This window comes from Leptosomus discolor, chromosome 3 (assembly GCF_034619465.1).
Source record: "Leptosomus discolor isolate bLepDis1 chromosome 3, bLepDis1.hap2, whole genome shotgun sequence".
Classification (NCBI taxonomy): domain Eukaryota; kingdom Metazoa; phylum Chordata; class Aves; order Leptosomiformes; family Leptosomidae; genus Leptosomus; species Leptosomus discolor.
Genome location: NC_141393.1, coordinates 36,772,736 through 36,800,647, shown reverse-complemented (window position 1 = coordinate 36,800,647; position 27,912 = coordinate 36,772,736). Strand labels below are relative to the sequence as shown.

The 27,912-nt window shown below is 36.0% G+C and overlaps 1 protein-coding gene across 2 annotated transcripts in view; it reads left to right on the top strand.

Moving 5' to 3' along the window:
* Positions 1-16,968, top strand: part of FSIP1 (fibrous sheath interacting protein 1) — an 84,810-nt gene extending 67,842 nt beyond the window's left edge. For both annotated transcript variants that reach the window (XM_086462675.1, XM_086462674.1), the window contains one exon: positions 16,393-16,968. In XM_086462675.1, the coding sequence (XP_086318801.1) occupies positions 16,393-16,968 (576 nt within the window). The remainder of the gene's footprint in view (positions 1-16,392) is intronic.
* The last annotated feature ends 10,944 nt before the right edge of the window (positions 16,969-27,912 follow it).

The window sequence follows — 27,912 nt, the reverse complement described above, 5'->3', positions numbered from 1 at the left end:
TGTAGATAGTTGGCAATTGTAGGATATATAGCAGTCAGGATTAAATAGCAATAAAGGGTTCAGTGACCTGCACTAACAAATCAGACGTGATTACAGTCTTTGTCAATGCATATGCAGAGATTAGAAGATGTGTGCTGATGAATAAGCTGTAGTCCATTTGCTTATGTTATTTTTCTGTGTGTGAGGTAAATGAAGAGAAAATGATAGTAGAAGTATATGGTCCTAAATTATATGAACTGTTTTATGAAGGCAGTAATAATTGAGGAGGTTGAATTAAACATTCCTTTATTTTCATGATATTTGTCACCTTTTTTCTTAGCTCGTTTCATCAATATGTTTTCCTCTTTCCATTATATTTTAGTCATCGTACCATTATATGGTTCTCAATAAAATATTTTGCTTGAATGTTCAAATAATGTCACATTTAATCACTTCTGGTGTCCTACTGTTTCTGATTTCTGTTTTCAGAAGAAATGTAGAATGCAGTTTTCTCTTCTTCATTTGACTTTTCTTGTGCTTACCTTTCTCAAACTCAGGGTTTTTTTTGCTGTAATCTGTTTTGCAATCACTTGTATGAATAAAATCACAGCATTGTGCGAAGTAATTTGTAGGTCTGAATTCTCATTCTGAGCCTAGACAATATTGCATAGCTTGCCCATATTAGTGTGGTTTTTTTTTTTCTTGTCATCATTTGAATTTTTTTATTCAAGGAACTTGGAGCTCTAATGTCAAGCTTTTTGACTGAACCGTTTTGTCCCTTAAGTAGCAATTTTTGTCAGATAGATAAACTGAGATACATTAAATGGCAGAACGGAAAAACTTCAATAGAAAAGCCAGGAATAGAAATTGGATGTTGAACATAATTTACCCTTTTATGAATACAGTATCTTTGGTCTTTATTTCATGTATGATAGAAACTGTATATAGAACTTTTAGTAGCAATTGAAATTTAGCGAGTTAAACTCCTCCTGCTTAATTTGCAGCAGCTTCAGAATAGCCACAGATGTTTTTTTAAATTTAGTATCAGGTTTGCTTTTGTGATAGGACAAGAGGTTGAATAAGATGGATCGTTGGTGCCCTGACTCTCAAACTGTTCTTGTCCCAAGATCTGTTGGCATCTTTTGTGCAGTGCTGTAACTTCAGACAGCCTTGGTTTTATTCTGTACCTATAACCAGATGTAAATGCTCAGAGCAGGGCAAGGCTTTCTGTCCCCTCTTTGCATAGGCAGTAGAGTACCTGGCCCTTGGGGCTGTCCAAAAGCCAGAAGGTTCCCTTCTGGTAGAACTCTCAACCGAGTACTATGTACTAGTTTCAGCTGGAGGAGGGAAGCTGTCCTTTTAGTTCTTGTCTCGTTATATTTGTGGTATTAACAAGTATACACCACTTGTTTTTTATTCCCCCCCCTGCCCCGAGTAACCTTTTAAAGTTTTCAGTGTGAACTTTTTTCCTGTGTCATGAGAAAAATAAATCTTAAGTGCCTCATTATAGCAATTACTAGAATTCTTTGTGTTTTGTTGTTATTTCTGGATATTTTTTAAAGATGGATTTTTTCCATATGGTTCATTTCATGAACATATGGGTCTGTTTTGTGGTTTTGGGAGATACAGTGATCCAGATTTTCTCTGCATGTCCTAGAGTCAAATATTGGGATTAAAAAAAATTATATAATTGACTACCTAATACTGCAGAATGGGAATTTGCATTATATGCATCCACTTCCCTTACTAATTTAATATTTTGTTGTGTTTTCATTTACAGCCTTTTCCTGTTCTCATCCTGGGTTTGTGAATAAGCCAGTAAATGATTACATTAATTAATTAGGGTGCACATTTGGTATACGCATACATACTTGTACACCCTTACCCACACTCCACATATATAGATATAAGTCAAACAAGTGAGAGAGATTTAAATCACTGATACCTTTTTCATTAGTGAGACTTTTTGTGGTTGCGTGTTGTTTGTTTTGTTGCTTTGAACAAGATGTGAATTTCTACCAAGTAGGCCCTAGGAGCACCATGTGAGAAAGGGTGGGTATAGTGACTCTGCTAACTCTCTGCCCTCCCACCTTGGTCAAGTCAGTTAAGGCTGTATTGAGTGAATGTATGTTAATTCCTGGGCTTTCTCTGCAGTTCAGGGTGAGGATTATGTGGATTTAGAATAATATTCAGAGCAGCCAGTTTACTGAGCTGGGAATAGCCTAAGGCTGACTTATAAGAGCAAATAAACCACCTAAACCTGTCTGGACTGTCACACTTTCTGGAGCTTAGGTATTTCATGTGGGCTCCAGGTTTAGGTGCCTTTGTCTTCTTAAGAGTTAAAACCTAGAGGAACTTTGTGAAGCTAGGCACATTTAAGACATTTTTGTTTCAAACAAGGAAGACCTTTCTAATTACTCCATATATCTGATAGTTCAACAATTTGCCTAGCAATGGTAGAACTAAACTTAGTTCTTTGTGAGCCTGGTATTTCAGACTACCTCTGTGGTCTTCTAAAACTATGCATCCTCAGATAGATTCAGTGCAGTACATGGTTGTTGCTGAAACTGGTCTCTATTATGTGAGGAAAGCCAAGCCAAAGAGAACATGCCTGAAAAGGTGCAAGATGTTATGACTTAGTGGTTAGCACATCCAGCTCTGAATAGGGAATAGATTTCTGATGTCTCTGAAAAGGATAGAATATCATTGTGTAGTTTAGAACCATGATGTGTCTTTCTTAATTAAAACTCATTCATTTTAGCAATTAGATATAGCTCTTATTATTGTTATTAACATACAAAAAATCAGATACATCTTCTATCTCCAGTATGCTCTCACTGCGTCTTATTCAGTATAATAATGCTAGAAACAGCTAAGCTATGTGTTTTCAGAGGTGTGTGTCTTTCTATGAACGTCTGTTATACTTGTCTTAGCTCGATACATGAGCTGTGTTTCAGTCAGATCTGTGGTGCATTTAATTTGAATAATGTGCCCATCTATCCTGAAACTCCTTTAGAAGTTTGAAATTATTAATAAATGTAATGGAAAAGCATGTTAAACTAAGCAGTGGTCCTTTAACCCTTGTCCCTGGTTAAAGAAGTCATGACTTTTACATATTTATCATCCACCCTAAAGTTCTACTTCTTGTTTCAAAAAATATGGTCTGTTCTTTTCTCTATGTCTTTTGGCAGGAACTCTCTATCTGAATTAGCCTAGTGAATAAGTAGCTTCCTGCTGCCTAGAAGAAGCACATGAAACACCTGACTGTGTCATTGCCTACTGATTCAGTAGCTGTGATTCCACATAACTGAGAGTAGTGTAGTGTCCTCTAAAACCAACAATGTCATCATTAATTCATCAGAAACACAGCTGTGAACTTTGGTGGTTGTTTTTTTTTACCAAAGCAACCAGGCAAAAACATTCCAATGTGCAGTAAAGAAAGTTCCAAGCAACTGGGGTGCATGGTGCTTTGTGTTTAAGCCATTGACCTTGTAATGTGATCACACAGACTTTTTGTAAATTAGTCTTTCAGATCTTATGAGTGACATGTGAACTTTGACTTCATGGGCAAAAGACAGGCTCCAGCTCCAGTAGAATCACCTGTATCCAAAATGCATGATAAATTTGCATAACTTTCTTTTGAAAAACCTGAGTCTTTTGGTGCTTTCGTGTCTTTTACTAGGGGAAATATTGGACTTTTTTCCTTTTTATGCAGTAGTGTACATCATTGAGTATAAATGGGATTGTCCCAAGCTTCATTTAAAAATATATTTTGGCTATTCCTATAGCAATTATACATTCCAAACTGCAAAACATTAACTTTTCTGTGAGCTACATGCAGCTGTACCATTCTACATTTTGGTAATTTATTTGTTATTTCTATTATTGTATTAATTTCCCTAAAAGCAAAATTTCTGAGAATCGGTGTTTACACAGCTGTTTTGAATTACATTTTATGTTCTGCAGAAAATGGGTGAAAAATTAAAACACTAAAATATTCAAATATCATCAAGATATTATTTTTTAAACTGTCTTTTTACTTATAGAGGCCTTTAGATTTCTACATGTGCATAGTTATTTTTTTAACCCTGGTGCAGGAATTCTGGTTTGCTTATGCTTAGTATGTGCTACTTGGGCTATCTGGTTTCCTGTACATCTGTCGCTTGGCTCGTGGCATTCTCTTTGGTGATGAGGACTAAGTACAGGAGCCTGCCCAGAGTGGTTGTGTGACCTGTCTACTGCCATCATTGCCTCTAGTTACAAACACGTACCCACCTCTTATTTACCAGACATGGGTTTATCAGGGCATGACTAAGGAGAGGGAAGGAAACGTGTACTACGATGTTGTGTTATGTACCTATTGGCCTATAGCTTCCATAGTCAAATCAACCTACTGTCTCTGTAAAGTCAGTAAAGGCTTTTTTTTGCTTTTTATCTGTATGCAAATACATGTGCTCCTGATTACGTGAACCAGGATAGTGATAATAAGGAACTGACACACTTTGAATACCTGTACTTTTCTAGAAGTCTTTGTTCTGGGACATGAGAAAGGATCTTTGACTGAGAGCAAAAACAACAGAAGATGCTGAAAGGGGTTTTATTTCGAAGGCCTAGAGAATTAAAAACTACTATAAATTTAGGGGCAGAAAGCAACTGTGGGGTTTTTCCTCATTGCCCCAGGGGAAAAAGGAGGTTGGCTCTCCTACCTGGTCTTATAGTGTTTATGCCATTTGTAGTTTGGCAAGGACATAAAATATGTGGATTTTGGTTATAAGAATATAGGAAATTTATCATGCCAGCAGCAATATGGTCATTGGTACTGTTGCATATTTACTGTATATGTTAGACAAGCCTGATAGAAAACTATAAGGGTTTTAATAAATACTCAAAACTAAGGTATACTTTAACAACTGTACCCTCTGAAGATTTACCTTTGTAGTTAGACAAAAAAAAGAATAATATTATAATTTTACATTTCTAATTTTTTTTAAAAAAGCAGATGTCAAGTAATAACAATAGATTAGCATTTGCTTTATCTGAGTCTTAGCTTTTTTATTGTTATCTGGTAAATGTAAGTTTTCTGGTAATGTATATTTGGATGTTTCAAGGTTTAACTCCTGTTCCTGTACTTACTGAAAGGATCCGCCTCCCAGCCCTTTGTTTAAAATCAAGAACGGGTGCAGGCAGGCTCGAAACTCTAAATAAAATGTTTTCCCTGTGGCAATATTGTTCATTACATTCTTCCTAAAGGCTTTTGGGGGTTTGTTTTGAGTGGAAATAGAAGAGCCAGATGCAGGTATCTCATTTCAAAATACCCTTCCATTCTTTAGAAAGGAAAAAGATTCTTCATTATTCTTTTTCTTTTTTAAAAATGTTTTTTAAGCGCTCCATAAAATATATGCCCACATTGACAAGCACAGCTGCAACCTGATGTTCCTTGTAGAAACTGCACTTGCCTATGGCAATAAGCCCCACCAAACACAGTAAGAAAATAAAATTCTTTATCAGTTCTTTCTCTGGCCTCTCACGAGCAAACTGAGATGTGGCAAAACTATCCCTGCCCTTACTTATTTATACTCATGTATAGTGATTTTTCTCTAAAAGGCAATGACCATTTCATAGATTTTTAGATGGTATTTTCCTTAATTAGTATCATTACTCATGCTGTGAATTGAAAAGGTCAGAAACATTTAATGAGCGGTAAATGGGAACTTGATTTTTTTCTTTAAGAGAATAGTCCTGCCATCATGAGATAGGTTTCCGTATTTGCAGTTAGCGTAAGTACAGATAGTGCCAACTTATCTTTCTTTTTTTACCACAAGTTGTGTAATTTTTGGAACTGTTAAAGCTCTAGATTTTTGAAGTGCCATAATTGAACTAGAATCTTTGCTCCTATTAAAAGAGGAAGAAAACTAAGCGTTTCTTTAAAACTGTAACAATTAAAAGATCAAAGCAAGAAAAAATTACAGTTTCAGGTGTATTAGACCTGATGTTTTTGGAGAGGTGTCCTAGCACTCAGTGTTTGTGTGCTTGCATTTGCCAATACATAGCAATACTGTACATGCTCTTTTATTGAGCTTGTGGGATAAACTGCAACAACAAGACAACAAAAGCTAAGCCAGTGTGGTACATTATGGGTCTTGTTATTTAAAACTAGGTGTCTTTACAGTTCTGTACTTCAACGTATTTCTAGGAAAGAAGTTTCTGAAAATAGTGTCTTATACACCTTTTTCCAATCCACTGTGATTTATGAAATTTCTGTTGTAATATTGATCTCTACTTCTTGTTTATTCTCTTTTTGCTTAGTATCCTTTGAATCACATTGTCAGAAAGGCTTCAGTTTTAAAACAGTAATTTGTAAGCAAAATTCTAAGTGTTCTTCAGATTTTTAGCTGGGTTGAATTACAGTCTGAGGTGTGGGGTGTCTGCTGCCTGTGAGGACCTTGGGGAGATACAGTTGACAGCACTTGGCTGAGGCTATTGATTTAGGTGGCATGAATGTGAAACAGAGAGGAATACTAACATCTGTATACAATGTTGAGTCAAAAACTCTGTAAGAAATCACATTTATAAAAGACCCCGCATGCTTTTTTCCTTAACTTGGATGACTGAGGTTCTACGCTGGTTGTATTACTTCAGTAGAGAACACTGTGTGTTTCTGTATCTTGTTTTTCCACATATAGCAGAACTTCCTTCATATCACACTTCTGCTATTGGGCGAAAATATTTCCATCTCCAAAATAAGTATTACAGGTTAGGATTACCATATACATATATAAGTTTTAAAGAAAAAGTCAGTATTTAGAGATGCCTGTTTCTGTGGATACACAGTGCCAATTAAGAAGAGTCAATTTAAACAATATCCCTAAAGAATATCAGAAAATATGGTCTGAACTCCTAGAATATATAAACTATTATTTTGTTCTTTTTTCTAAGCTTCTATCTGTAGTTGCTTTCAATGAGTCTTTATGGCTTGCTTCTGCTTGGGCCAGTCCTTCTTGTTTTTAGTGAGACTAAACTATACCTAACTACACAGGTCATCTAGATCATGTTTTCGGCTTCCCTGTTTTCCTCCTTATTGGATGGAGAAATTTTAGTTTTATTGGTGTTTTAGCACTTGCAGTGAAGTTCTTTACGTTACGAAGAAACAAATCTCCGTGCCCTTAGTTTTATTGCTGTTTGTGTTTTCTGTTCCCCCAATAGGTTATAGACTTGTAAGTATTCTTAAAATCTCGAGATGCTTTGTTGCAGAGTTTTAAAATTGCTATAATAAAATACTGTGGTACCATTATGCTACACTGTATCTATTTCTTGGAAAAATAAAAGCCAACATAGCCAAAAAAAGAAAAATAAATGCGTTTTTGTAACAGAAAACAGCTGCAACCACATCAAGGCATTTTTGTCTACTCTACTGGCTTTGCTGAAAATTAAAGCCACAACTTAATAATATTCAAGGAAGATATTTCTGTGGCATGAAATCTGTTAAATGCTTTATAACAAACAGTTAAAAACACAACATGGGATGTTTGGGAAACTATTTTGGAGTGCGAAATAGTCTAGATTGCAGAAGTTCTGCTTCTTCAGTATAGGCTAGAAAATGGAAGTCTTGTTCACAATGATGGATTGTAAATACCAGTTCAGGAATGTGTGTCTGATGTATTTGCACACATTCTGTGTGTTCAATTAAAACCAGCTTGCTTTCTAACCTAAGAATACTTGAAAGTATATGAAATCAAGTGCTTTAAAAACAGGAAGCTATCCGTTTGTTTAGACAGAGTTTAGAAGTCAGAGGAAAAAATGATACAGTGGCTCATATATAGTACAATGCTGAGGGTTTTTTTTCTGTCTACAAATGCAGTAGATTAGATGAGCTAACCATTGAACTAATCTGAAGTTAGAAGAGATTAATTTTTGCAATACATCTGTTTATAGCCTTGGAGTAGATGGATTCTAAATTCAAAGTGATTTAAATCAGAGGCTTATCGTAGTTTAGCATTTAAATCAAGAGGAGGTTTACATAATGATTTATGCAGCTTTTAAAATTCTTAAGCTTTTTGATTATTTTTCTAAAGAACAGTTGACTCATTATTTAGTGACTACTAGGATATGTTGATTTTTCAATTAAATATACCCATTGCATTAAATGCCTCTTTGCTCTAGCCAGGAAAATATAATCTGTGCACATTTAATTACACAGTTTAATGTATATTAACTTAGAATTGTGGTTCTTACCTTTTGCTTTATTAAAGATACTGGATAAAATTTCTTCCTTTGTTGATTCCTGCTTACTAGAAATTTATGCTCTGCTGCTTATAATGGAAGCTGGAATATAACTCAGTCGCAAGACAACAGTGTTTAAATACTATTGAAACTTTACTCATGACATTTTTTTTATTGTACAATATATACAAAAGTCAAATATGCTGTACAATTACAGCCAGGGTTTGGTTAAAGCTACTTGCCTTCATGTTAAAAGGCAGTTTTACCTGCAATTAATGGATTGGTCCTATTGCTTGAAAAGTCTCCATGATTTTAGAATAGTAGATCTCCTTACATTTGTTTTTATCCATCATAAGAAGATCAAAACTAGTTGGTTGCTCTTCCAGCTCCTATTTGGTTTCTCAAATTCAGATAAAATAGCGTTGAACTAAAGAAAACAGAGTAAATTCAAATGCATAAGATATCTCTCGGTACCTCTGAAAGAGACTATAATTGTCAGAATTTTGCTTATCAATTAATCTAATTCAGCAGACTACTGCTTAGGTAGTAGCAATTCCCAGACACTAATAAATGCTCTTTATAACTTGTTTTTGTTTGCATAAAACTTTTTCTTTAATGTATAATAGTTTATGTTTTAGGAATGTCAGACTTCACCAGATTTAGCCATAGTTTCATACTCACTGGTATTTTAGGAAAGATTGGTTAAATAGGAAAATGTCTCTAATTTAATTTAAAATAATCTCTATTACCTGTTATTTGCTTTTATATTTAGGTATTATATAAAATATATTCAGAATTTCCTTTGATATTCCTTTGTCAACCATTTGCTTTGTTGTGTGAAACCTACTGTGAAACGACCTAACCTAAGTTAATTGGGTAATAAAATATAGGAGATTTTGTAACAGTTTTACTGTTTTGTAACACTAAATCAAAACTCATTTAGCTTTCCTTTATAACATGGTGCATAAGCCTTATGTTATATTAGCTCCTGAAATGACAGGAAAAGCTGGCATGCTAATGGAAATACAGATTTTAATGAGTTATATTTGATATTTCAGCTGTTTAGGTTTGAATCCAGTACTGTTTAGGGTCTAAAGGTTATAAATACCATATTTGGTTTAATTAATGAAAATGGAGCTTCAAAGTCATAATCTTCCTCTTAATGCATATATAGGCAGTTGAGAAAAATAATTAGATAATCTTCAATTATTTAAAAAATATTAATTTTTTATTAATAAGCACATGTGTGATAGGAACGTTAGAAACTTTAAACATAGGTGATGTTTTCAAATTTATTTCCTAAAGTTACTTAAAACTTGGATGTGGACATACAAATTTAGATTTTGGTGTCCATGGGTGAAAACTTCATTGCTAACATACAGGCACCTAGAAAATGTTATGCAACCCATAGATCAAAAGCTGCCATGACCATGAAATGAAACTAAAATTGAAAGTAAGATTCAGAAAATGAAGGGTAAAAAGTGAGACTTAGCAATTCAGAAATAAAGCTTTTTGGTTCTTTAAAAGTTATTAAATTATTTCCATATGCTTCCAAGAAGAAATTCACACTTACAGCCACTGAAACCTCTTCGTTATATGCTAGTGCAGTACCATGCAAACACTGCAGCTGTGAGTAATGTAACTTAGTGTCTGTGGTATCAAATGAGAAGAAAATGATTGTAAAAGATATTTTAGCTTCCCCACACACACTTTTGTCACCTCTGGCAACCAGTTGCTTTCTCTTCCTAAAGTTTACAGGGTGTGGCAGAGCTGACAAAGCAGTTTTTCATTATTTGTACATTGAAACCACAAGCAATTGACTGGGTATTTTTGAGAAAGATAAAATAAAAACAAGTATTGTGCCTCTTTGTAATAACTAAAATATGCATGTTTAAATTAGTTTTGCCTGCAAGAACTTGTCATAATTATTTTTACTTGTATAACCTGTAGGCTACCTTAAAAATCAAAAAGAAATTAACTCCTACAATTAACATGTGTCGTCTTCACAATTTTCACCTACTTTGCTACTCTGAATAAGAGCAAAATTGTATAAACTCATGTCCCCTTTTGATTTCTGTTAATAGTTCTCGTCAGAGAAAGGGGGAAAACATCCTTTAGGGGTTTTTATTTCCAATTTATTAAGTTCATTTTATCTTCTGAAATTTTATACTGTTTTTAATGTATTTTTTTTTAATGGAGATTTTGTATGATTCCATGAGGCAGCTAATGGCTTTGATTTTTGTGGCTGTGATGGCTCGTGATGTTCTAAGTTGAATTTTCAGACGGTGATGTTACCAGATGCTCACTATCCTCTGCTTTTTTTTCTGGTGCTCCTGTTTTCTTGCCTAGATGCTTCTGTCCTTTCTGCTTTCTGGCTCTTAGCAGCAGCAGCTACAGAAAATTGACTACCAGACTTTTTCATTCTGCACATACATAAACAGAAACAGTGGGAAAAGTAAGGGAAGGGAATATGTAACTAACAGAAGGAAAGATTGCAAATGGAGGAAAAGGGCAAAAGCAGGAGATTTTCTCCTATGGCGCAGGAATCCTGTTGATTCTTAAAGATTTATGTCTTTCCTGAAACAGTAAAGAAGTCCCCAAACCCACCCAAACTATACGTAAGCACAGAATCACTAGATGGTGAATCACGATTGTAGCACAAGGAGCTCTTAATTTCTGAATCCATTATTCAGCTTCCAGTCTTAATTTTTAACACCATCAAATCGATACACATTACTGTCCTCTCCAGAAACATGCTTACCAAGTTGTAAGCATGTTTTTGATCTACTCAAGTTACATTTTCTCTTATTACGTTCTGAAATAACCCTTCTGAAATAGCCTTACAGAGGAAAGACTAACTTTTTTCTTTTATGCTTGCTAAGCTCTTTCTCATAATGTAGTGTTTTTAAAACAGACAAGCAAGCACTAAAAGCTGTAACATGATGAGCTGGACACTTAAGAATTTCTTTGTAAACGTGGATATATGGGTCTCTGTACCAGGTCTGGCTGGACCGGAGTTAATTTTCTTCATAACAGCTGGTATGGTGTGGTATTTTGGATTTGTGACCAAAACAATGCTGGTAACACACCCATGTTGTAGCTGTTGCTAAACAGTGTCTGCACGCTGGCAGAGCCTTCTCTGTTTCTTGCTCTGCCCTCCTGGTGAATAGGTTGGGGAAGCGCAGTAGGCTGAGAGGGGACACAATGAGGCAGGTGACCCGAATAACCAAGAGATACTCCATGCCATAGATTGTCACGCAGAGCAATAAGAAGGGAGAAGAGGCAGTTTAGAAGATTACCCATCTTTTGCTCAGGAACTGGAAAGGCATTGGTCTACCCATGGGAGATGGTGAGTGATGGCCTTTGCGTCACTTGTTTTGCTTTCTTTCTCTATTCTTTCCTTTCTTTATTTATTAAACAATTTTTATCTTGATCCACAAGCTTTATTGCTTTTACTCTTCCTTTGCTCTCCCCTTATCCCACTGGGGCATGGGGACGGTGGGTGAGCAAGCAGCTGTGTGGTGCTTGGCTGCCTACTGGGGTTAACCCACAACAGTCTCATAAGGACATATTCCTGTAATTCAAATTAGTTTACAAGCAATGGGCACCAATCCTGACTTCTGTGATGCAAAAGAACTTTGGGCTTTTAGCGTTTCTGGAAGTTGTAAGAAGCTCTTCCACAATGAAATGATGTGTCTGACTTTTGTATGCAGCCTATTAATAATATTCCATGGTAGTGCTGACCAGTACTGTTCATAGACAAGCACATGGTGCTTTGGTGTGATGTGTAAAGGTAACACCTTGGAGTTGGTGGTGCACAGCACATTGAGTCGAATAGTGTGGAGATACAAGGCAAAGATTGCCTTTTCAAAGCAGGATAGAGCTGTTTGAGAAACTATTAATAAGTCATGAAATAACTAAAACTTACAAAACCTTCCTGTGCTGATACGTTAAAAATCTGAATGTTCTCTCAATAGATCAGTATACTCTTACAAACGGAGTCTTTTTATCAGGAAGAGTTACTTTAGAATTGACTGTTGCAGTCCTACACATGAGTAAAAATGTAAGTAAATTAGAGGATCAAAATAAATTGTGTCAAGTGAATAAAATACGATGAGAATTGTAGTACTTTCAGATTAAGCAACCAAGTATTAATGTTTATAGACGTGCCAGCTACATGAGTCTTTAAATAGTCCTGGCTATCTAGTGCTTATTCGTTTACTGTGTGTGATTTTATGGTAATTTACAATAATTAGAAATAATCCTGACATATTAGCTTTCTCCCCATGCTAAAATATAAGGCCTTTCAGTGTTAGTCTGTTTCTTTTACTGTGTAGATGTGGAAAACAAGCCTAAAGCTTTGAACTTGCAAGCCCGTAGTCACAGCAGGACTGTCCACAGTGATCTACAAGTTTGCATTCCTACCACATGCAGTAAGGTTTTCTGTATAGACCCATGTCACCAAGGAATTCAGCAAGGAACAAGAAATCTTCAGTCAGGGAAGGGCCACAAGTGTGTGAAAAACTAGCCACACATAAACAGTAAAGGTCATTAGCAGGCTCCTAAACTCCTGGCTAGGAATTAGTTTTTTTGGATCATTAACGGTAAAAAGCCTAGGAAATGAATAGGACTCAGTGTCCTATTAAAAATTAGCCAGAACAATTAAAAGGTTTTCCAATTTCTAATGGGAACCAGACCTAATACCATTTTCCCTTGTCTAGTGGGCTGTTTCTGCATTTTGAATTATGTTAATTTTATGTCCTTGTATTTTGAAAGAAATATCTTGAAGTATTTTTTCTGTATAGCAGTTGTAAATTATTTACAGTGAGGGCAGCAAAAGCTTGGGAGAAGTAGAATCTAGTGTCTCCCTAAGACCATGTTACTGATTCTGAGTCTTGTGACTCTAAACTAGTACAGTTAGCTGTGACAGGGTGCACAAACATATGCTTTGCAAATTCCTGATGTCGTTGCTGTATTATGCGATCCCATGAGTTAAAATTGTCATTTGGTTGCAAGTGCACAGCCTTTTTTGGTGTGAGGTGTCCCTCCTTAGGGTATTACAGGTTTCCCTAAACTCCATTTTCTGATTTCAACAGCAGCCTTTCTGCTTTCATTTGAATGTAAATTTCTTGCTGCTGAGTGGATAACTGATGGCTATTTAAGAGCTATCTTCTCCTCTGCTGTATATTTTTCCTTGACCCTAAAATGACTTTGGCACAAGAAAATTGCGAACAGTGAGCCTTTAGTATTTTAAAATGTAATTTTGGAGAGGTATGTTAAATACTTTCTCTTTCATTATCTTTGCATCCTTGCAAGCATGTCTTAGGAAACAATGTAAAGGCAGGAAGAGATAAAGACTTACAAAAGTAGGTAATGTTTTACACTGTCTGCTTTGCCTGCAGGCCTGCTACTCTGGAGGAAAACAAGGCCACAAGTTACTGAGCTTTTTCACTGTGTAGCTGTTAAGCTCATTTCCCTCCCCATTTGCGCTAGGCTCTAGATCTCCCCACTTAGCCCTCTGTTAATAATCAAGGTAATCTATGAACTAATTGTCAATACAAGCCATATAATTTTCTTGAAAGGAAAAAAATAAACAATTAAATTTGGACAAGAAAAAGTAGACTGGAGATAAATGGGGTGGGGATGGGGGGAATAAAAGGACAAAAGGAAAGCAGGACAACATGATCTTCCTCACTATGTTCGTTTTCTACTCAGTCATTCATTTACTCCAGATGCAGAATTCCTTTCTGCAGTGAGTGAATTGCCCTGTCATTAACATAAAATTAGCTCCAAAAGATCTTGATGAAGAGTTTTGAAATATGTTAGTATGGAACCACACACTCAAAACCATGTGGAAATCCATGTGGGTTTCCAGATGTGAGAATCTTCTGTGATACAAATATAGTTACATTTATGTAGCATAGTATTCTGCTCTGTGGATATACTCTAGATGCAGCTGTGCTTCCAGTAGCGGTATAGCTGCGTTACTGTGGTGTCTGCCTGAGTGAATGCATCTTGTTTCTTATAGTGAGTCCGTTCTAATAATGACTACTTGTAAACGGACATTGTCTTAGGAGTGAAAATACTCCTTCACGAAATGTAAGTAATTTAGCATGGGCTAGTGGATTAGATTGAGAGTGAAAATTTGAAAAATTCTAGGTTTCATTATTGATTTGTCCTGTGTTTTGCTACTAACTGTTTTGCTGTCTGACTTATTTTTCATCAGTGAGTACTTTCTGCACTGGGATTAAAGTGTAAAAACCTGAGATAAGTTTGAAGAGGTCGTATTTTTTCTTTGTTGTCTAAATAAATGCTTAAGGTTGTGGTTTGATTTCAGTTATATTATCAAAGGTACGCTGATTGATACCAAGATTAGCTGAATCTCAATACAATTACCTGATTTTCTATTCATCTAAATAAAGCTCTCTACACATAATGATAGTCTGTGGATGCTCTTTTTTGTTTGTTTTAAAAGCCTTAACGTCTCAATTTCTTTTATACGGTTGTCTTCTGTGTGTAGAAAGTGAACACAAAGTGTCTTTGGGAAGGAAATTAGTCTGTGCAGGAAAAGATAAGTGGGTTGAATAAATCTATACAACTGAGATTAAGTACATCAGCTAGTGCCTGAACTGTAAAGTAAACAGTCTGTAGTAGTGCTTATTAGCTATTATTAATGTTTGAACATGTAAATACAGAATGGGTGTCTGGAAGTAACCTAAAATGTCTGTCTTGTTCGCTTTGTAGCGTCACCTTGTAATTTTTTAATAGCCACAACAAGTTTTACAAAGAAATACTATTTTCTTCTTTATTGAAACTGTCCTCATTCATGAACATGAATAATCAGATTTCAGGCGTAATCCGTACACCCTGTGCTACTTAGGCTGCAATCTCATCATGTCATATACATCAAACAGGGTTGTACCACTCCTGTAGTTGGATAAGAGACCTTCAGGGGGAAAAGAAATCAGCTAGACATCTGATACTGAACTTTCCTCTGAAATGACAGTAGCTCCATGCTCTAGCACAATGTAAAGTGAGTTCTGTTTAATAGTTGCTACACAGTGAATAAAATCGTTGTTTGACATAAATCACTGTAGCCTTAGGGATTTAATCAGATTTGTCAGCTGATCCTTTGTCCAAGGTTATGATTGTAGAAAGCATGTTTTTCCAGTAAATGTTGCATAGTATCTATAACATTTATGGTATCTATTATTGTATCTTTTATATGTCATGGTCAAATGTATTATGCATATCTAAAATATGTCTTGTACTTTTCATTATTATCTTTAACTTGTCAGGGAGTAGTGTACTTCTCTATTAGCAAGGAGCATTAAGGATTGTAAAGGCTAGAAGTAACTGCATTTCAAACCTCTCTAAGCAAAATATCCTTTGCTGTTCTTCACTGTTACCAGCCAATATCAGTCATTATCTTTGATAACAAATTTTAAGAAATGTCCAGTAAAGGAAACCTGCATGATGAAAATGATGGGAGTGTGCCACTGTCTGAATAAAAAATTGACTGAAAAGATTGTCTGTGAGCTATCCAAACAGTGACAGCTTGTAGAAAGCAATAAAACTGTCCTACAGAAGATAGGGCTTTCTTCTGTCACATTTCCATGGTTCATACTTCACATGGTAGACGAGTAACTGACATGCATTTTGTCTCATGGTTGAGAGAGGCTATGCTGCATTTCTACAGCGAGTGTCTGGGAATACTTCAGTCAGTATGTGACAATCTGTGGGCTGATGCTGACCAAAACCATTTTTGACCCCAGTTGCATTGCCCCAACAGCTGAAAGTCTTTTAGCAACGTGCTGTTTTGCTTTCAGTGACTAGAATCTTAAAGTGTCAGTGTGTGTATGCACAACAAACCAAGGTATATGAAAAAGTACATGCTTTGGTAATTAAAAAGCAGTAATATCTAGTGGAAGACTAAGCAAAATCAAAGGCCTCAGTGCCTTTTGGACATCAGACTTTCCTAACTTTCAGTATCTAATCTATCTAGAACCTAGTGAAGATGTTACATAAATGATGTAATTATGTAAATGTATATTTAAATCCAGTTTGAACTGAAAAGTAATAATATCAGTTTAAGAGTTCTGCCAGTGCTTTTGTATCTCTCAAACTGTTTTATGGCACTGCTTTTCATTAATTATATTTTGACAGAGAAATTCTCACCCCTTTTTTATTCAGACTGAAGAACAAACGGGCCTCTCTGAAGAGCAGCTTAAGACCCTTCTGGAAGAATGTATGCAGCCTCAGAGAACAATAAGCAACGTTACCATGCCAAAGTCTCAGGAATCTCTTTCTTTTGGATTAAGTCCCCCTTGTTACACAAGTCAAGACTCCACTCCTCACTCCACATCTACTCTTTCCAAAATGTTAGTTGAAGACCATATTGTAGGGATGTTAATGGCTCAGGAAAAGGCTGGACTGGAAGACAAAAGCTTATGTGTTAATGCAGAGAGTGAAATCCCTGGCTACTATATCAGCAAAGCATTGGCTGATAGTCACTTATCAAAGGATTCACTGGCCCAGACAGAGGAACCTGATGACCTAGAAGGTTTACAGAAGATGGGAGATAAGAGTATTACTGAAGGTTACTTTATGTCAAGAGCACTCAACACAAAAAGGTTGAAGAAGCCTTCTTTCTTGGGTGAACCATTATATTGCATCAGCATGAACAATGAGCCATCCACAGAGGCTGACATTCTCAGCATACCACTGCAAACCAAAGGAGGTGAGACTCTTAACAACCCTTTAGAATAGGCTTTTGATTATGATGAAAAAAACTAAGCAGGTTCTCACCGAAGGTATGCACCAATACACACTGATTATTATCGGGGGCAAGGATGTACTTTTATAAAACATAAAACTGTGCCAAAAAAAATACACACCAAATAACAGAATGCTTATTGAAATTCTTGCCCTTACATAGTTGACTATAAGACTAGGACTCTTATGAAATAGAATATTGATGCTGATTAATTCTGTCAACTAGAAAACAGTGTTGACAACACATATGGATTATCTTTTTGGTAATAAAAAGTCATGCTCAGTGTTCTGAGGAGAGCATATATTCGCCCAGCAGTTGGTATAACAATTTACACAAAAATCCAAGTGTTTCTTTAATGTTTTTAATGTGGTAAACTTGGTAGTATAGAAACAAACATGACCTAGCTATATTAAAAATAATATATTGCTTTCAGGTAGTTTGAATTTACACATAGAACGTACCAAAATTACAAATACCGCATGATTTCTATGAATTAGTTTTAGTTCAGTAAAAGAAAGAATAGACTTTAACCAGCAAAAAATTAAATTATAAACATAGTTGGAAATGTCTCTATTTTTTTTTTAAGTCCTTTACTTAAATGCAATTATATAGTGATATTGTAACCTAGATCTACATTTAGATTTTTAGCCTAAGACCACTTCTCTTTCTGGAAAGCAAACTGTTCAAATAAGCCAGATTTTAGGCAGGTACCTTTACGTATTTAATTTCTTTCATAAAAGTTCTGACAGTATGAAGTTGTTTGTGGTTAAAGTGCTGTAGTTTGATAGTATTAAAAATCAATACATTTTGCTAGGTGTGTCAAGATAGATCTTTGTAACACTAGTAACCTCTTCTGAATTTGGAGAAACGTTTTTTCTCATTCATTGGTAATTTAGAAGAACATCCTAATACCTCTTTATTATGTTATAATTTCTTAATTATGATCACAACTGTTTCTTTGATTGTTCATATTTAAACTTTCTATAGCGAAGGGAATGTTAATACTTTTTCAAAATGATTCCACCTATCAGAAAGCAAGAAGGGTGGTTGTTGTGGTTTTTACACTGCTGGATACACTTGGTATCCAGACTCACCTGCCACATTTGCCCTTTGTGAGATTTAGGCCATAGCTGCAACAGGAAGAACATAGAAATACAACACTTGTAGAAAAGGTTGGGGTTTGGAGGTTTTTTGGTAGATTAGTTTTCACCTAGCTTCACATGCCAGCTTTGCTCTTCATGTAGATGCAAACATCAGAAGAGTGGGGCAAGGGAATAAGGAATTGGTCTGCCAGGAGAGCAGGGTGGCAGCGGTGGTGATGTAGACACCACAGAGAACCACTTCTGCCAGGGGCAGCCTGATCTCATGCAGGAGTAACATGACTACATACTGCACCACCTACCGTCTTCAGCAACCGACAGTGAGAAAAACTCAAGTTTAACTTGCTGCCTTCACCTGAATTAAAGTTCTCCTTTAGTCTGAATAGATGTAGTACAGTCAGAGTCAAGTGTGACTCAGCCCTGACTACCATCTCTACTAGTGTATTTTAAGATGAATTGTGTTAAATCAAGCAAAACACCATGCACTGTAGCCACGATGTAGCAACATGAGCAGGTAACTGTTTATATCTGTTGCAGTAGGCACAGTCACTATGAGGTAATTCTGTTGCACAAGAGAGAAAGGAGATTTCAGCTATTAAGTAGGTTTCCATATGGGACATCTCATGGTAAAAGTCTTTAAAGTGAATATGTTAACATTTATCACATGATAATTTAAATATCTTTGAGTCATAATCATGCATTGTGGCAGGGCAATGCAGTGGGGTGTTTTCATTATCTGTTCTCGGTAGTCACTGAGCAGTGTTCAACCATATACACCTTAGATCTGTATGGTTAATAAATATCTTGATCTTATGGTAATTTTGTTTACCAAATTTTTTTTTTTTTTTTTTTTTTTTTTTAAATTTTTGGGAGGGGGGGAAGAAGCAGTGGGGAAGTGTTCTGAATTTTTAAAGTCTCTAAATATTTTCATTTTTAATAAAAACAAAACCAAGGATGTAATAATTACAGATACTGTAACCTTGTCAGGTTTTGAGTCTTTGTGTCAATGTCTGATTTTTAAAAATAGTGTGAACAGATAATCTTCAGGCGCAATAAAAGTAAATGGAAAGTGAAACCCACTACAGAGGTTTGTAATTGTTTTTACATTAGTGCTGAATATTTTGCAGTTATCCATAAGTTTGTTTAAATTGATTGTATTCAGATTTATTGTATTCCATTAATATTCCTTTAATGCTAAAACATACATCGAAAATTAGGATTTACACAACAGTTCATTCTTATTATTTTGGTCAATGTATGGCTTATGAGAAAGTGTAAAGCATAAACCAGAAAACTCATACTTTTCCATGGAATTAATTTGTTTCCCTTAGACATGACTCAGTTCTGTCTTAAGTAATTATTCCTGGCCATAAGCAAAAGGTGGTGATGTTTATTGAATTTGTAAGGTTGCCTGATGTATTCTATAGGTAAACTTGTTGTTCAGATGTGATTAGATGTGCTGATTTTATTGAGGAATGGAGATCCCAGTGGAGTCCGGTTTAAGGCAAATACATCTGCAGATGACGGTGTGAGAAGTGTCAGGTGATATTTTTATTTTTAAGAGCCATTAACATAGTTGAGTTTTGTTATGGTCTTAATTCTAAAGGACATTTAAACATGTTTGCATAATCTTCTGTAAATAGTTTGATTTTTCTGTCCTGGTACACCTGTTTTAAACTCTGTGGAGTGCTGTGTAAGCAAACAAAACTGTGTTTGGGTGGAACTGGTTTAGCACAATTTTGGTTTTGCAGTCATTATGGTACTGTAGTCTGTGATACGGATTTACTGCAGTACGTTAAAGTATATGTATTTTAAGGAAAACATAATTATTAATGTAATTTGTGTATATATATACTTGTGTATATATACCTGAAGGAAACTCTCATGTGCCTTCAGAGATAAGTAATTCGTGTTTCTTGAAAGAAGCAGTAATCTAAATCAGGGTCATATGCATCTAAATATAGGTGATGTTTACTGAGATAAACAGAAGCCAGGCTTACCTACATACAGATATGAAAAGGCTGTTATTTCTCAGTTGTATGAGCGGATTGGTAATTATTTCCAACTCTCTTGGAGGGGGGCTATATTCAATTTTAAGTAGAAGTTGTATCACAAACAGTTGTTTTTTCCTCTTGCAAATAATATTGTGCTTGCAGCAGTTCAGGACATGATTCTCTTCTTTTTTACAGATGATACGAAGATTGAAAGTTGAGTGGAGAGTGATTATATGCTCCTTTATGCAACTGCTTTTCTGTGGTTAAACCTCCATCAGTGATGATATACTGATAAGGTGTCATTTCAGACAACTTGAAGGGAACAAATTATCATCATTGAAATCTGTTCTGTGAGCTGGTTTATTCTTAAGAGATAACGATTATTGACATTGTCATATGTTGTTGAAGTTTCATTTCAAAATAAACTCTTATATTTCATTAAATTTCTTGGGAGTGTTCTATCTAATAAATAAATGTACATACACATTTGTGTAGCTGTGTGTCTGATAGACATGCATGTCTTTGTTCATGGAAAAAAAATAAAATAAAACCTGCAAAGTTCAGTTTGTACTGATGAGACTTTATTACAGTGGGTGTGAAATATATATAATAATTTTATTTTTCTTCCTTTAGACTCAGTCTATTTTGTTCATGAAGTCAGTTGAAACCTGCTCTCCATTATCCCAGTGTGGTTTGCTGTAGCTTGCAGCCTGTCTGATTGCTGAGCCCTGAAGGACCCAAATATGTCCTCAGTTTTCTGCCCTGGGGTTGTCTGCTGGACTGCTGGTTTGGCTGAAGGTAAAGACAAGTCCTCTGCTGGGTCAGAACATCAGCACCAGTCTTCTCAGCTGTGTCCAGTTCTTGATCCCACGAAGAGTGTAACCATATAGCAAACAGCCTCATCCCTCTAAGGAATGAAAGACCGCAGTCCCGTGTGCAGGTTTGCCATGGATAAAAGTGAAGGAGTTCACAAGTTTGCCCTAGCAGGTACTGGATTGTGAAACCTTATAGCAGTGGCTAGCTAGGGAGAGGGTGATACAGCTGTTTTGTGTTAGAGACAATAATAAAAATTCATTACAAGTTTTTGCTTGTCTACTCTTTAACTACTATTTCTCCTGAATTTTCTACTTATTTACTGAGCTGACAGTTTTTAATTTCAAGCACCGTAGTGTCAAAATAAGAAGACATTATTTAAAAAATGTGGTTCTCTTTTAAAATTTGTTTTTTTGAGTGAGGAGAGATATTCTAGCAAAGAAAACTGAATAGATATTTCCCATTGACAATCTCTCATTTGACACAAATGAAAAGGACAAATTCTTTCTCAGATACTATACTAGCCATTTAACATTCAACAAGAAAAGCTGTATGGATAGAATGTTAACTATACGATGGCTGTGTTATGGCATAGGGCTTACTTGAACTAATCTGAATGTTTAAATTAATGCATCTATTGGCCCAGATTTTAATCTCATTTACAGAGTTGCCAATCTGAGTGGATGTGCACTCCTGAGGAAGTGTTAGCTGTGTGGATATAAAGAGATCAGAATCTAACCTACTTTCTTTTAATTAAAAATGTAAATGGGACATTATATTTATGACAAGCGAGTGCTATTTATTGTTTTATTTTCTGATGTTTTTACTTGTTCTACCACAACAGCAATAACAAACCCGTGGGTACTGGGCATTCCATGTAGTCCCATTGCTCTACCTAGCATTGCTGTAAGCACATTTCATGGAGCTTAGCAAATCTCACATAGATGTATTTCTTATCTTCCTTAAAAATTCTAAGCCTGTGTCACAATTTCTTTACCATAAATATAAACAAAGCAATACTGATAAGTTTTTTCAAGAGTATTTTCTGTGCTTGTGTGATATTCATGCAGGACTGTCCACTGTCTGCTTTACTTCCTTTTTCTATAAAACATGTGTTTTATAGAGTCCTTCTAAAAAACAGTGTTGAATATCTACAACATATATTAAAATAAATACTAATTCATTCTTACTGTTCTGGTGTATTTTGTTACCTTAAATCTCTCACTGTTACAAAGAAGCTTTTCCTAGCACCCTGAAGGAAGAGCCTGTCACTGACTAAGCCTTGCAACATTCCTGAAGCCATGAATACAACTTTGTGTTCACATCTGGCATTTCAGGGATAAGCTGGTAAGTTTGAATGACTATTGACTCGAAGTGTATATTCCAACAGAAAATCTGTTACTTCACTTCAGGTCTTGGGAAGGGCCGAGCACCCTGCACCAGTTGAGGTCACTGCAAACCGCAGGGATCTAGCGCTCCCGAAATGCTATTCCAATGGTGTGTAGGGTCAGTACCCAAACTCGGAGACTGTCAAAAGTACTAGTATTTATCTGTGCTTGGTTTCTACTGCATTATAGTAAATAACAGGTAATTTAGGAAGATTTTCTTTCTTGCTTGATCTTACAGGTGAAATATCAATTCAAGTCTTCCTTTCTTTATTTTCAGTTTTAAGTAAAAGTGTAGGAAATAAAATTATTTGGTAGAACGTGGTTACTGGTATGAGATACAGAATAACAGAGATACTATATAAAATACAGTGATGAGGCCATTTGCTGAAACATCACCAACACCAGGGTGAAAGGAAGGTTGAGCTCAGGAGGATTCATAATTTTTTCTTTGTTTTTCCAGTGTCTCTCTGTTGTGACCTGCAATAACCCCTCCGTCCGGCTAGCCACTGGAATTCCAGCTGCACTGGAATGTGGCGGCTTTTCCTCGGGGAGTGATGCAGCAGGGATGATTAAGATATTTAAATGAATTTTCATTTGCAGCCTAACGCAGGATTTGGAAACAGGTTTTCCAAAATATATACCTTCATTCAGCCTAAGTTGTATTTGGTAAAAGCTGCTGATAACTGGCTTCTTTACAGTCTTTCCTAGCTCTGCTCATCCCAAAACACAGCAGAGCACAGGAGACTGATTTTTAAAATTATCCTCTGAAAGAGGAAAATAAGGATGATCATGAACCATATGTGTATATAGAAATTATATGTATTAATTAAATAGATGTCATATATAATATATGCTATAAATACCTGTATTTGAGTAGGATGATTTAAAGAACTATAGTGTTGATTTCAGTATATTGTAATGATACGAGAAGTTCAGTCCAGCTTTACAGTTATTATGCAGATTTAGAGCCATTGAGGGTCTTCCGTTTCAAAGAGAAGTGACAGACTAAATATCCTGATTTAAAAAAAAAAAAAAGGTTTGCTGACTATAGACAACAAGGATAAAAGGAATGAGGTTATTCTTATATATTCATAATTGAAGTTTAATTTAAAGTAATTCTATCAAGGGGGAAAAAAACTTCCAGCTTCATCATTAAAAAAACCCAACCAAAAACAAACCAACAAACCACAAAAAACCAACAAAACAACAACAGGAAAATGCCCCACAAAAATTCTCAGCCAAATGATTTTTTCTAAGCCAGACGAGGGCTGGTATCTACTCTGTGGATCTGTAGCGCATGTTTTCCCTCTGGCTTCCCGAGCAGCACTCCTGCAGAGTCAGTGGACGTGCTGAGCACAGAGTGAAAACAGGCTCTGCAAAAATCATCTGCTGCGTACATCAGAGATGAAAAGGCTGCTTAAACATGTCATTAGAGTAGCAAGGACTAGTCTAGAAGTGCAAAAAAACTATGCCAGCAATTCATGGGTCAGGAACGGTACAATTCTACCACCAAATCAGGGAGGGATGGGTGAAAAAAAGGCTGTTGTCGGCAGCTCAATTTCTGTGATTTCAATAATGACAAGAATTTTTATATTTTATTAAAACCCTCTGTATTCTACATAAAATTTCAGCAAGTGGTATGAGAATGCACATCTTCTCTTTGTTATGCTTCTTAGAAAGAATTTCTGACCACAGCTTTAAATGAGATATCTCTCTTGCTTTTTAGGTGCAAAATCTGCTACACTGTTTACACTTCCAAGAGTGCTTCCTCCCCCAGTTAGAAAAAAAGAGCCTCACCTCTGGAAATCTCATAGTTTGAAAGGCAGACACAGAAGACAAGGTGGTTTGGCAGATGCTTGGGAAGTTGTTAGATTAGGAAGGTTTTTAAAATCTGGGAGAACTAATAACTGATTTATTTTATTTTTTTTTACATTTTCAACAGATATATTTATTGAGAAATAATTGCTCTTTTATTTGTAGCAAGATTTAAAGGTCAGGAAAACTGTTTCCTTTTTAAGTAGAATAGAGGCGCCTGAATACTAATAATGCTATAACCTACAGTTATCCAATTATACGTTTCATTGAGGGATTGGCTGGAATCCAGGTGCAGTAGTTAGAATAAAAGGCTCCCTGTCATTTAAAGTCTATGTGAAATAGTTCACTGCTTGCAATTGAATCTGCAGTACCTTATTTATTATGCTTTAAAAAACCCCAGCAAACTGGAATACTCACAAACGTGTATTAATTTCTGGAGTGCTGAAGTGCATGAATAATTTTGATTTATAGGCAGGTATTCTGTATTTAGATTTTTTTTTTTTTCCCCATTTAAAAATTTGGTATCGTCTTGTTCTGTGCCATTATTTTCCCATTGTTTTCCTTGTGTATTTCGTATGCATAGTTTTGGTGGGAAGGGTATTGCCAGAGGCATTCTACTCTAATTTTACAATAACACTAAAATGGTCTCTCCATATGCGTTTTCTGAGTGGAGTTATCAAGGGAGACTGACACAGTATCTAAACAGCACTCAGTTTATCTCTTGTATGTGTTGCCTAGGCCAGCAGTTCTTGAATTTGAATCAGCGGTTGAAAAATTAAAGACAAATGATGATGGGGCTTCTTGGAATTTTTCTAAATCTGAAAATCCAAGTTTCTCTTGCCTAATTTTATGGATTTCCTATGGAAGATTTTCTCTTTAAGACTTTTGCTTGCTGAACAATTTTTTTTGAGTTCTCTTCCTCTTGTTATAACTCCTCTTAAATATTCATGCAACTTTGTGCACCCATTCTTTCTCTCTTGGAAAGATGAGAAATAAGAGCTAGAACTTCCCTTGCGGATATATTAAGATGCTCTCTTCTGTAATCTCAGCAATCCCTTCCAAAAAGAGTTTATGTTGAAAATCAGCTAAGTATCATGCTACAGACTTCACCACAAAATCGTGGTAATATCAGTAAAAAGTGTACTGTTGTCATTAAGATGCAGATCTTGCTGTTATCTCAGTCTTTATTTCCATAGGTAATCAGCATCTACAGGTTAAACTACTACACCTCTTGAACATAGGTTTGATGCAGATGACCACCTGAAAACTTAAGCTACTGTATTTGCATGGGCTCTGAGAAGAGCGACTTATGGTAAAAAAGCATTGCACTCACTGCAATACCATGAAACTAAAAGGTTGTTTATGCAAAAACGTTGGCTAAGTACCCAATAATGGTGGAAGTGGCATGCATTAGTTGGTATGCTTATGTGTCCCACTGATGAGTCTCCAGGGAGCTGGAAACTGCATATTTCCCACAGGCTTCACCTATGGAGTTTTTGCCCTGTGAAGTGGGGCCATTTTCCATGTTCTTCCCATTTAGTTTAGCAGTTGTTTCTTTGAGCAAGCACGGGCCTAACTTGCCTCAACTAGAGCTCTTCCTTGTGTCCTACTGTATTCACGCTCCCCAAGCAACAAGTGGGTGGACTTAACCCATGGATTAACACACGGCATATGGCTTGCCTTTATTGATCTAAGGCATGTATCACCCCCCATTCAGATACTACACTAATATAAGTGACATAAATGCATGCAATAAATTAACATGAAAGTTTGGCCTGGGCTCAGACAAGGTCATTGGAAGGAGCTGCCAAGGCTATCTTCCCCCACATCAGCAGCCCTTCTCTTTTTTAAAACTTCTGGTTAGGCCTATATGTATCCATATATAGATAGATCAGTTCATACAACCAATTGGCTTTCTAAATCCAGAATATGAGGGAATTTCCTTTGTTTTGTGTTTTGGTGGGGGTTTTTTTGTTTGGTTGGTTTTGTGGTTTTTTTGGTTTTTTTTTTTTTTTGGTAGTACTTGTTCTTCTTGGTGCCCCTGGGAGGCAAGAAGAGAGTTTGAGACCAGAACTGCAGGGCATTTGATGCATCAGACCCAGTTAAGATCAGACAAGTTACACTGATGGTGCACTCCCATAAGAGAGACTACCACGTCTCACTCTAGAGAAGTGAAGCAGACAGTCCTGTAACTGGCAAGATCAGAATTTCAGCAGGCATTCATATTTTGGAAACAACAGGTCAGGAGTTCTTAATATTTTTTTTTTCCTTGTTCTCAGTGGGATAAAATAAAACATACAGGACTGTCCTCAGAAGTTTAGTCACAGGAAAATAGGAAGATCTTTATAGAATGGGACTTTGCATCCTCAGGAAAAGGAGATGTAAAGATTAATTTTCTATACCTGCAGGACCCCCTAAATACCCTTCTCGTGTGGCTGTCTACCACTCCTAATAGACCACCTGGCTTTACTAAAGGACTCATGAGACAACCTGCTGCTGTAAGTAGACAGCTGCTAGTCTTAACTGCTCTTATTTTTAGTAACATATTCCTGCAGTTGATATAGTGCCACATCATCAGCTTTTTGATCACACGAGCAGTCTCAGTCTAGAAGAGATTTAACAGATACTCATCTGCCCCTGCAGATAGCCATCATGCTGCCTCTGTTCACATGAAGGAAAGAAATAGGTGCTAGGCCTGACTGGGGGGATTGAAATCTCTCAGGGTGTTCTGCCTTGTGGCTGCATCAAGGGCAGCAGGGCTGTGTCTACACTGATACAAGTCTTCAGAATCAGATGTGCCAGCTGTCTGTGCTGCCTAACTGCAGAAGTGCCTTGAGATAGACAAGCTGTTATACCTGGGGTGAAAGCTCAAGTATGTCCCCTTGTCATAGTTTTAGTGTAAAGATGTCTTGCTTTAAAGCCCCATTTGACATGAATAACATAGTGATCCACAGAAGTATTATAAAACATGAATAAAAGTACAACACAGAGGTGTAATACAAGTGTCGTTGTTGGTTTATTGTTCTTTGCATGTAAGAAGCTTTATTGTACAACTTACACAACTTAAAAATGGAAAATGGTTAAAAATGTTTACAAAAAAGCACGTTCTTAGAAAATTATGCTAGCAAAAACGTTGGGAGGAGGGAAGCAAAAAAAAATCTTCAGTTCAGTGTGCAAACATTTTATAAAAATAGAAATACTAACTCTACAGGTAGCATTTCATGATAAATTATTTAAATAGCGTATCTACACAATTATGTGATTAACTATTACAATGGCAATGAGAAAAATAATTTATAAAAATACAAGCAATGGTATACAAGATGACAGGAAAAAATATAACACAACATTAGAAATTGTATTTGACATTTTTTTCCAATGCCATTTCCTTACTGGGATACATTTTCTGCAAAGAAATTTTGACTATGTACAGCATTAACTTTTTAGTACTACAGTAGCTTTAAAGTTTGTTAGACATTTGAACTCTGCTTAATCCAAAGGTTTTTCTCAGTCACACAACAATGAGGTAATATTTGTATGTAAAACTTTCACTGTGTTAATTTCTTTTCCTTTTTTGACAAGGAAATATTATAGGTATAAGGATGCTGCCCCTTCTGTTAGGGAAAACAGTCGTCTTTTAATGTACAGTCACGCCCTCTCCCTCTTTTGCAAGGAGCTCCTGAAATTGTCTAGCCTGTGAAGAATTCCCTCTTTTGTAGCTGCACATCACTAGTTACAATAATTAGTGTGCAGCGGCACAAATAGCCAGTCTGAATGGTTACAGATTGCGGTCATTGTGCCTCTCTGCAACCTCCTCAGGGCAGGTA